At 50.6% G+C, this 11117-nt stretch overlaps 1 protein-coding gene across 1 annotated transcript in view; it reads right to left on the reverse strand.

Annotated features, from left to right (window-relative positions):
- LOC120389074 (bone morphogenetic protein 8A-like) overlaps window positions 1-10886 on the reverse strand; it is a 38412-nt gene extending 27526 nt beyond the window's left edge. Inside the window, exon 1 of the mRNA XM_039511278.1 lies at window positions 10106-10886. Within this exon, the coding sequence (XP_039367212.1) occupies window positions 10106-10508 (403 nt within the window). The 5' untranslated portion in view covers window positions 10509-10886. The remainder of the gene's footprint in view (window positions 1-10105) is intronic.
- Window positions 10887-11117: the final 231 nt, after the last annotated feature.

Genomic DNA, 11117 nt, shown 5'->3' on the forward strand with positions numbered 1-11117 from the left:
ATTACCCCCTCTGCAAAAAATTATACTTTCTTGACAAAAATTCTGCACATTTAAAGGAAGCATGCACACACACACACCCTTCATCCAGTGTTGTGAGAAAGCTTTGCCACAAAACAAAACAATTACCCCAGTCTGTGTCTTGATCTACTGGGCCACTGTCGATGAAATTCATCCGAGGAACTAGGGAGGGAGCATAAGCCATTAGAGAACGAAGGGAACAGCAGGAGTGGGAAAACAGCAGCCTTTAATATTGAAGGTAATTTGTCTTTGCTAATAATTGGCCTCAAAGTAAAAACTAGCTGTGCTGATGAAATCCCCCATAGGCGGTAATACTGTGCGCTCAGACCTTGCACTTGGCTTTTGCGGTCAGCTGCTAAAGAGGGAGCTGGGCGGGGAGACAGTCAAGAGCTCTGCCCTCGGTAAGTGACGAGGCTGAATGGCAATTCTTTCTGCTCCCTTCTAGCGGCTGTCAGCTGAAGATCCCCCATCGGTTTGTGTGGGGAATATAGCCAGCGTCCCATCTCCCAGCAAGAGGACGTGAGAGATGCGCTGCACTGTTTGCTAGAATCTGGAAGCACTCTGGGTTACCTTTCATACCGAAAAACACTCTCTTAAAGCCAAGTGTGGCGCCGTTGCTGTGGAACGCAACGTGCAATCTCTTTGGTTAATGAGAAGTAATAATTAAGTCTCCCTAAGATTTCCCATCTCTCTGATATTAACTTTCCCTACATTAAGTGGCCACCTCTGAAAAGCATTTCCAGCCACACTCCAGACCCGCCCAGCTGTTTCAGCTGCACTACAGCTGACTTGCTAAAACGGATGGAAGGAAAAACTGCTCCACCCGGATTCGTAAGTGGAGGCCAACAGCCAAAATGCTGGGAGTCCTGGTGAGCTGGCTGGCCCTATATCAAATGGCCACCTGTTATAATGGCTGGAAAAAAAAAAAAAACCCTGGTGGTTATTTTATTAAGTGCTTTCCGTGTGGTACTTGGTCTGTTAAACCCTGTGTCGTTAGTGTGCCAAACAACTGCATATAATTACAAAGATGGAAATGAGACAGAAGAAAATAGTGCGAAAATTGGAAAAGTGGAACATTTTCTTGGTTATATTGTGCAGCCTTGTAAAGGGACGGTGCCAACTGAAAAAAAAAAATGCAGACACCTCACTTAAAAAAACCGAACACTTAACTCAATATCCTTGCACCTGACATCTGAGAAACTGACAAAACGCGTGATTAGTTTGCTCCATGTATCTGACTGCACTTTGCACACAGGCAGGTTTATTGGCAGGTGAGCCTCTGGCCCTCACATTTAATTTGTGCAAGGTTTGCACATAGCAGCAGGGGAGAGGAACACATTTTAGAACTAGGACAATGTTATAGACCCACAAAAACCTACTTTTTGAAACTGACTTGACTGTGTCCCTTAGATGCCTTTCTGCAGATGAGTTTACGGGGTAAACATGGAGGGTTCTGCTATCTCCCCCTTGTGTTTATTAGTAGTGAAATAGCTACATGGCTCAGAGAAGACTGGTCTTCGTTCTCTGGCTCCTCGGGGGGAGGAGGCATTTTCAGGCAGATTACTCTATAACTGGCAAGTAGAAAAACCCCTCTTTAAAACAGCCAGGGCTGGAGAAGTCTCAGAAAGGGGCTGCATTTGTATGGTCAGAAAGTCACGTCCAGGTCATTTTATAGAACATGCATCCGGGCCACCCTGTCTTGGTAATATAAATCCCAGTTTGTCCTAAAATGGCTCGATCCTTCACCACGTAATACCCTCGTTTGTGGAGTGACTACCCCAGACTGGTTCTTACTGACCGGGCCTACCCACTGAGTGTGACAAAGAAAGAAAACATCCTTAGTAGGTACTGGGCTGCCCAGCTCAAATTCCTGGGTCATAAGTAAATCATTAAAATGGGTGGCTCCTCGGCTGTATTTCCCAAAATAACCGGAGTGGATAGTAACTCCCTGAAGGCAGCATCAGGTTCCTACAGCTTCTCTTGGCTTCTTCTCTCGCTAGCTCTGTGGTTGGGAGCATGAGGCAGCTTTTAGTTTCCTTTTGAAATGAAGGTGACTGGAATCTTAAATTAAACGTTCGGAACATGCCGATGGTGCAATACGGTTCCCATACCTGGTCCTATCACGAACCGTAGCAAAGGTGAGCTTGCCCTGCAGGCGATGGGTGTGGAAGGTTTGTAGGGGAGGGACTAGAAAAAGGTAGGTCTGTTTTGATGTGTAAGGAGACGGGAGAGAGAGAGAGAGAGTGTGTGTGTGTGTTACAGACAGTGGCATGCATTAGTGCTGCTAAGGTTCTCTGACAGCCTTTCATTATACACTTCATTCTTCTGCTAGTACAACTCACACAAACATGTAAGTGCAGGGCTAGCATTTGTAAAAACAATATTTATATATAAGTTTAATTCTGATGGCTATAAAGTACTTTCTTTTTAAAACCAAGTAATTTTGCAGTGCACTAGTGAATCAGACGTTTCATTATTTTTGTTTATTTGTAACCCAACCATTTCACTACCATTTAAACCACAGATCACCACACTTAAGTCCAGCAACTCCCTCCCCTGCCCCAGAGGCATCATGAAATCGGTCATCTACACCCAGAATTTGCTTTGAAGTAGTAGTCCGAGATACACACCTAAATCCACCTTCACTAAACAAGGACGCACCACCAGAGTCAATTGTGTCATAGAATGGGTCACCCAAATACCCCAGAAGAACCTGCTTCAGCACAGGGGGAAAAACCCACTCACTGTACACCCCTACTTGTCACCTGCCACCCCACACTAGAATCCATATGGGTACCATCAAACAGTTACAACCAATACTTGATGGGGTCCACATCCTGAAATAAATCTTTCACAAACCCACCTCTTCTGGCCTTCAACCCACCCTCTCCCCCTGCCCCAAAATCTCACCCAGCTCCTCATCACCAGGATACAGCAATTCAAAGCAGCACTGGACCCTGCCAAAACAACAGATGTGAAACCTGCAGACATATCTCCCCTGCTGTGATGATCAATATCTCCCACCCCTAACACAACTTTCATGATCCGTGGGTCCTACACACACCTAACATGACTAAGACTAAGACTTTGTCAGACATTTTTTGCATACGTCACGGACAGGTCACAGGCAATAAAGAAAAATTCATGGAAGCCTGTCCATGACATTTACAAAAAATATGCGTGACAAACTGAAGAGCTGCAGAGTCTCCATACCACTCGGGGGGCGGGAGCGGGGGGGACAACCAGTTCGGAGCTGTGGGGTCCCCTGCCACTCATGGCTCTAAGCTTCCAGGGACCCTGCCATCCACAGCGGCCAGGAGCTGCAGGGTCAGCAGCGGGGAGACCCTACAGTTCCCAAGCACTGCAGACTCAAGTCATGGAGGTCCCTGGAAGTCACAGATTCCGTGATTTCCACATCCTCCATGACAAAATCATAGCCTTAATCATGGCATATGAAGCACCTCATCCAGCACATCAAATGCCCCAACACCACCTGTGTGGATGAAACCAGACATTCGAATGAATGTCACAGACAAAACCACCTTGTCACCCATGGGCAAACTTTTCCCAAAGCGATCACTCCGCAGCTGACCTCTCACAGAATTGTAGGACTGGAAGGGACCTCGAGAGGTCTTCTAATCCAGTCCCCTGCACTCGTGGCAGGGCTAAGTATTATCTCTTTCATCATCCTCAAAGGAAACCTGCACAAAACCTTCTTAAGACCAGCCTGGGAACTTAAATTCATTACTCTGCTGGACGCTAAAAACCACGGTCTTAACAGAGACACTAGGTTGATGGCTTATTAGAATAATTTGTCACACAGCTTACTGCAGAGGTCCCCAAACTGTGGGGCACATCCCTCTAGGGGGGGCACAGAAGAACATTTCGGGGGGCCTGAGTCAACCCCCATGGGGGGGTGGGGAGGGAGGGCCACCCAGCGCCGCCCCATCCCCAGCCTCAGCACCCAGCTGTGGCCTGGCTGCAGCTCTGTTCCCAGCCCCGAGCCTGCGCCCGGTCCCAGACCTGCCCCTGCTCAGTCTTCTTTTCTCAGTTGTTAACATGCCCAGGTTGCTGGGTTTTAACCTTGCCTCGTAGGGCAGGATTTCTAAATCTTTTATCGTTTTTGTTGCTCTCCTCTGGCCACTCTCCAATTTGTCAAGGGTGGTACCCTTAACTGGACGCAGTACGCCAGCTCCTGAGGCCTCACCAGGGCTGAGTAGAGTGGGATAATTCTCTCCTGTGACTTGCATACAACACTCCTGTTGTTACACCCCAGAAAGATATTAGCCTTTTTCACAGCGGTATCATGTTCTTGGCTCAGATTCAATTTGTGATCCACTCTAACCCCCAGATCCTTTTCAGCAGTACCACCACCACCTAGCCTCTAGTTCCCATTTTGTAATTGCGCATTTGGTTTTTCTTTCCTCAGTGAAGTACTTGGCACTTATCTTTCTCTAATTTCATCTTATTGATTTCAGACCAGTTCTCCTGTTTGATAAGGATGTTTGGAGCAATCCCTCCCCGCTTGAGATCAGCCACAGATTTCATAAGCACGCTCCCCACTCTGCCATCCAAGTCATTAATGAAAATATTGACCAACGGCCCCAGGACTGACCCAGTGTTGCTGTCAAACTGGGAGGGTGTAACTACCCTTTGAGTACGGTCTTTCAACCAGTTTTGCACTCACCTTATAGTCATTTCATCTAGAGCACATTTCCCTAGTCTTCTTATGAGAATGTCCTGTGGGACATTCACTAGGCCAGTAGGAAATTCGGTTGGTTTGGCATGATTTGTTCTTGACAAATCCATGCAGGACATTACTTGTAACCCTGTTATCCTCTAAGGGCTTAAAAATTGATTGTTTAATCATCTGTTCCAGTATCACTCCAGGTATAGACGCTAGACTGCCTCCTCTATAATACCCTGGGTCTTCTTTGTCCCCCTTTTTAAAGATTGTACCTACCTATGTCTGCCCTTCTCCAGTCCTCTGGGACCTCAGCTGTACCTTTGAGAACATATAGAAGAATCACGAATGGTTCGGAGATTGTTTCAGCTAATTCCTTATGTACCCTCAGATGCGTTTCCTCAGGTTCTGCTACCTTGAATAGATCTAGCTCATCTGAATATTTACCCTGTTCTTTCCCTATTTCAGCTTGTGTTTCTTCCCCCTTGTCGTTAATATTCGTTGCGCTAAGAATCCGGTCACCCGTAACCCTTTTCGCGAAGGCTGAAGCAAAACTGGCATCAAACACCTCAGCTTTTGTGATATCATCAGTTATTCATTCTCCTTCCCTGCTGAGTAGAGGCCCTGCATTTGCCTTCATCTCTCTTGCTCCTAATTTAATGTGGGGAACCTCTTCTCGTTGCCTTTTATGTCCCTTGCTGGGTGTAACTCATTTTGTGCGTTAGCCCTTCTTGTCTCTATGCCGGTGGTACTGGTTTGTACTCAGCCGTAGCCATTTGTCCAGGTTTCCATTTTTTGTAGGATTCCTTTTTGATTTTCAGGTCACTGAAGTGCTCCCGGTTGAGCCATATTGGCCTGTTGTTATTCTTCCCATACTGCCTCTGCATCAGGGTAGTTTGCTGTTGTGTCTTTAACAGCCTCTTTGAGAAACTGCCCGCTCTCCTGAACTCCTTTTCCCCTTAGATTTTCTTCCCAAGGGGCCTTACCTCCCCGTTCTCCGCATTCATTAAAGTCAGGGGCGGCCCTAGACATTTCGCCGCCCCAAGCAGGGCGGCATGCTGCGAGGGGCGCTCTGCCGGTCGCCGGTCCCGCGGCTCCGGTGGAACTCCCACAGGCGTGCCTGCGGAGGCTGCCTGCCTGCCACCCTCCCGGCGACCGGCAGAGCGCCCCCCACGGCATGCCGCCCCAAGCATGCGCTTGGCGTGCTGGGGCCTGGAGCCGCCCCTGATTAAAGTTTCCTTTTTTGAAGTCCACTGTCCTTATTCTGCTGCTCTGACTCCTTCTGTTCCTTGGAATAAAGAAATCTACCATTCCATGATCACTTCCTCCCCCCCCCCAACTGTCTTCAACCTTCAAATCTGCAAGCAAGTTCTCCCTGTTAGTCAGACTCCAGTCTAAACTGGCTGTCCCCCTGGCTACTTCCTCCACCTTCTCAAGGACATTCCACAAACTTCTTAAAGACTAACAGATTTATCTGGGCATAAGCTTTTGTGGGTAAAAAGACTCACTTCTTCAGCTGCAAGGTTGTTTTTGTGGATACAGACTAACACGGCTGCCCCCTGATACTTGACACAAACTTCTTCGGAAGTTTGTGTTTTGCCGTATTACTTTAACTACCCAGATGGCTGCTGGAAAAGTCACCCATTACTACAAGGTCTCGTGTTTCAGATATTGCTGTTTTTGTTCTAGAAACACCTCATCCACACTCAAAGCCTGCCCTTACAGATGAAGCCCCTCTTCTGATTAGCTTCCTTTGATTTGTTGCAGTGAACTTTGCACATTAGTCTTCAGGAACAGAGGTGCTGGGTAGAAATATCATCACTTTAGATGTCATTAATACAGCTAGGACAGTGGCAGAAGCGTTAGACCGTCCCCAGCCTGACCGGAGTACAGCAATAAGGAGCAACTTTTAGGATTTTATTTTGAATCCTGATTCAGTGTCCTGATGTCGTTAGCTTGTTCCACCCTGTTGCTGGAAGAGAGGAGCTGGTGCGTCCCCTGCACGCTCTGCTCCATGGCCATCAATCCTTCCTGTTTGGTGGATCTCCAGGCCCACGCATGCCGAAATTGGAAGTGACGCAGTGCCCGCTGACTCCAATCGGAGTTGTGCCCACTTACATCAGGGCAGATTTGGCCCTGTATTTTGGACGTCAGTTCTGATAAGAGTGAATTACTAATACGCTGCTGCTGAAAATTAGGTGGTTTTATCATCAGAGTCCGCTTCCACAACCAACAGATGCCGTCGTGTGTTGGAACAGATCTGAACCTGAATCCATCCTGCAGCATCAGACATTACTCAGGGCACAAAAGGCTCTGCCATCCCTGTCTATCCCGGACCAATCCTTGCATGTTCTCTATGTTGTTAAGCCCCACAAGAGTTCCCTCTCTGGGTACGTCTACAATAAAAAAAAACCCACAGCACCGAGTCTCAGCGTTTGGGTCAGTTGACTTGGGCATGGGCTGTGGGGCAAAAAATTACAGTGTCACATTCAAGCTTGGGCTAAGCCCTCCCCCCATGCAGGGTCTCAGGGGCCGGTCATCTATCCTGCAACTTTGAGCCCCGCGATCCAAGCCCAAGTCAGCTGACCTGGGCCGGCCGCAGTGTAGACGGACCCTCTGAGCACTGGTCGACAGGGGTTCTTTCAGCAGCCCCTTTCACATGTTCCTCCTCCAGCTGCTTAACGGCCACCCCCCACAGCAGGCACTCGGTCGTCGCTCTCAACACACGTCCCCAATATTTCCACCTCCCTTTCTGGGTAACTGTGGAGATCAGCAGTTGTGAACCCATTCCATTTAACATCCAGCCTTTTCCCGGGGCAGCTGCTTTTGAAGGCACTCGTCACCTTTGGTGGATTTCCACCTTTTCACCTCCAGCGTGTTAAGGTGGAAGTAACTTTTGGGTTACAGTTTCGCAGCCTGGTCTTTAAACTGGAGATTGTAGAAGAGACGAACCGGTTTAGACTGACCCAGGGCTAACCCCAGCAGGGACAAAGTTACAGCTGAATTTGTGCCAAACAGGCATTTTCTGGTCTAGTTTCTCCCCCTTTCTGCTCCCCCACATCCCACCCCATTTTAGCAGGCTTCTCACTCAGGCTAACAGGGACCACTGTGACAGCTTTTGACACTGAAATGGAGTCTCCATCACAGGAGGCCCCCATACCCACGTTCCACCACAACTCACTCATGAAGTCAGCTTGATAAACAGGGAATAGCATCTGGAGGTACCGTCCAGCCTCCTAAAGGCTTTGTTTCAAAAAGGATGCGGCACAAGAGCCACATCTGTGCGTAGGATGCCAGCAAGCTAATGGCATCATAACCAGCACTAGCCAGCTCTACAATAAAGCAGAGAGGTTTCAATTAGTAGCGAGGTTTGGTCTGTGGGGTTTAGGATGAAGTTAAATTTAGCAGTGAGGTTTCTGTTCCTAGTGAAGGTCTGGTGTCTGAAGAGAGCAGCCCGGGACGCGAGGTTAAGCACATAGCGGTGGTACGTAAGTAACAAAGTGTACAGCTGTTGCAAGGATGCATTGTAGAACCTCCCAAGATAGTCGCACGGAGTCAAATTATTTGTGCGTCCTAAACTCCGACAGCGGCAGCCCTGTTAGAAGCATGGACAGTAAAAGCTTAACCCCGTCAGAAGAAGGTAATTCTATCATCTTGCGAGTTTAGCCAGGCTACCTGGTGCTGCTTTTGTGATGCCATCCAGCCATGTTTTGCCTCACACGGGCACACACAACAGTTCAGGAACCCTGGCCAATGGTAACTTAGTGAGTTCTAGTAGGTTTAAATTAGGTTTAGGTTATACACCAGTCTAACAGTAAATAAACCTACTGGGTTATTAGTGTGTTTCCCTGTGGGGTGCTGAGAATAAAGTTTTAGGACCACAGGAATTGCCAGATTGGATCAGACTCAAGATCCATTTAGCTCAGCTAATTCAGAGGAAGATTCAAGAACCCGGCAGTAGGCAGATGTGGGGCCATCTGCTCCCTTCCCCATTAGGTCTCACCTTGATCTGCAACAGGGATTGGCTAGGTCCAGATGCATTAGTTTTAATATGCCTTTCACAAAATGTGTTTCAATTAATTATGATGATAACTCTGGATCTGCTTGTTATTCAGATGAAGGTCCAATTCCATTTTGTTAAGCTCGTGGCCTCACTGACTTCCTGTGGCAATGAGTTCCAGAGTCTAATTGTTCTTTTCAGCATTTTTCATCAGAAGGTCTCAACGCACTTTACAAAAGGAGGATCGCTATCATTGTTCCCATTTCACAGATGGGAAAACTGAGGCACAACAAGGGGACGTGACCTGCCCACGGTCACCCAGCAGGCCAGTGACGAGCTGGGAAGAGAACCCACATCTTTCCAGTTCAGTGCTCTAGCCACTAGGCCATATATTATATCTAGCATGTTGCATGGCCATGTAAGACTGGAAGCAGTCAACAGGCTCTTCATATCTGGGATGGTTTGAGGACAAAGCTGTCACCTTCACATTACATCATCTTTGATGTCACAAATATCCAGAGGCTTAACAGACTGCCGAATAACCGGCAAGTGAGTCCACGCAAATGGTCATAAACCAGCCCTCAAGTGAAGAATAACCAGGAGAGAAGTGTTGCCAGCTTAGCTCGAAACAAAGGGACAGAAATCCACCAGCAGCCTGGGACAACACGGGAAAGCATCGGCCTTAGAAACCGGGGCCCAGAATAAAGGGCGAGAGGTGGGTCAAACACAGATGGGAACCAATAGGTGGGGGGGGGCATAAGTGTCAGAAAAATAATTTGAATGCAGACAACTTTCAAGGGAGGGAAATGAGAACCATGGGGGGAAAAATGACAGAAAAGACCCAGGCCAATCAGCCAGGAGACCAAACACTCATTTCAAGGCCATTTGAGGATTTTAGAGCCCCCAGAAGAGTTGAGCTTTAACCGAACAGCTGCTCTAACCCTTAACTCCTGTATGTGCACTGGGGTGAAGAAAGCCCTGCAAGCGGCCAGCTGGTCAGGGGGTGTTTGGCTACAGCCGCAGGTTGGCTGGTTTGTCTGCGCTGGAATTCCCCGGGGGAAGTTCTGGGCTATCCAGGGGGTCAGGCCGGGCCAGAGGCTCTACGGCGACCAGATCTCCTGATTTTATAGGGACAGTCCCGATATTTGGGGCTTTTTCTTATATAGGCTCCTATTAGCCCCCCACCCCCTGTCCTGATTTTTCACACGTGCTGTCTGGTCACCCTAAGAGGCTCCCAATGGTCCCCACTGGCCGGGGAACCTGTGACTCCAGTAACTGGGTAGACAGAGAAGAGGTGACGCAAGTCCCCTGAGCCAGCGGGGGCAGGTGCCCAAGCCCAGGCAGGGCCCCACCCGCCCTCGGGGGTCCTGCTCTCTCCAGCCGCCTGGGCGCTCGGCACTTACCCATGTTGACAAAGCTCATGACCGTGTCCGCCCGGCTGATGACTCTTCCCAACGGCGGCGCCTGGATGCTCAAGCTGGTCAGCACGGGCCGGGAGACCCCCCGGCCCCAGCCCAGGGGATCTTCCTCTTCGTCCTCCTCCTCCCTGGCCATGGCGTGGTAAAGGTCCAGCATGAAGAGGGGCGCGGAGGAGGGCAGCTTGCCCCCGGCGGAGGCCTTGGGCCGGGGTCTGCCCGGCAGCCCGAGGATGGACAGGATCTCCCGCTGCATCTCCCGCTTCTCCCGGCCGCTCAGCCGGCGCTGCAGGAAGCTGGAGGCATGGAGATGGCTCCGGAGGAAGCTGCTGTTACCCAGGTCACACAAGAACCCCAGGAGCCAGAGCAGAGCCCCGCAGAGCAGCCGCATCGCCTCTGCCGGCCGAGCCCGTGCGCTGCGCTCCCGGGGGCGCACGGGCTGCGCCGCGCCGCGCCGCGCCGGCCTCACCAGCCGCCCATTGGCCGCCGCGCGTGGGACCGGGCAGCCGGGGGCTTGGAATGGGTCGTGGCCAGACAAGCGCCAGGTGCGGGGCCTTGCGGGAGCCTCTTCTCCGAAGGCGGAAGCTGGAAAGCGGAGCAGCTCCTGGCTCAGGCTCTCCCCGCTGGGCCCGGGACGCGGAGCTGCCCTGGGGACCCCCTTGGCCAGCGAGGCGTCGATAGCAGGCGGGCGCCCCTCTGCCCTGGGGCTTTACGCGGAGAGCTGCTGGGCGTGCGCGTTAACCATCGCCAGGACCCGGAGCACGTGTCTGTACCGCAACCCCCCCCCGCCCCCAGCCTAAAGGGGCCCCGCGGCTGAGCGCAAGTGGCGGCGAGCTGGGGTAGCTCAGGGCGCAGCGCTGCGCGTCGGCGCAGCTCTCCAAACCCCTGGGTAGGCGCGTGCCAGGCGCACTGGAAAAACCGAGCTAGCTGGCGCCCCCTCCCCGCCCACCACCCCCGGGCTCCGCTGGGGCTTTGCCCTCCTCCTGCCTCCCAGGTGTCG

This window comes from Mauremys reevesii, linkage group 23 (assembly GCF_016161935.1).
Source record: "Mauremys reevesii isolate NIE-2019 linkage group 23, ASM1616193v1, whole genome shotgun sequence".
NCBI classification, from domain to species: domain Eukaryota; kingdom Metazoa; phylum Chordata; order Testudines; family Geoemydidae; genus Mauremys; species Mauremys reevesii.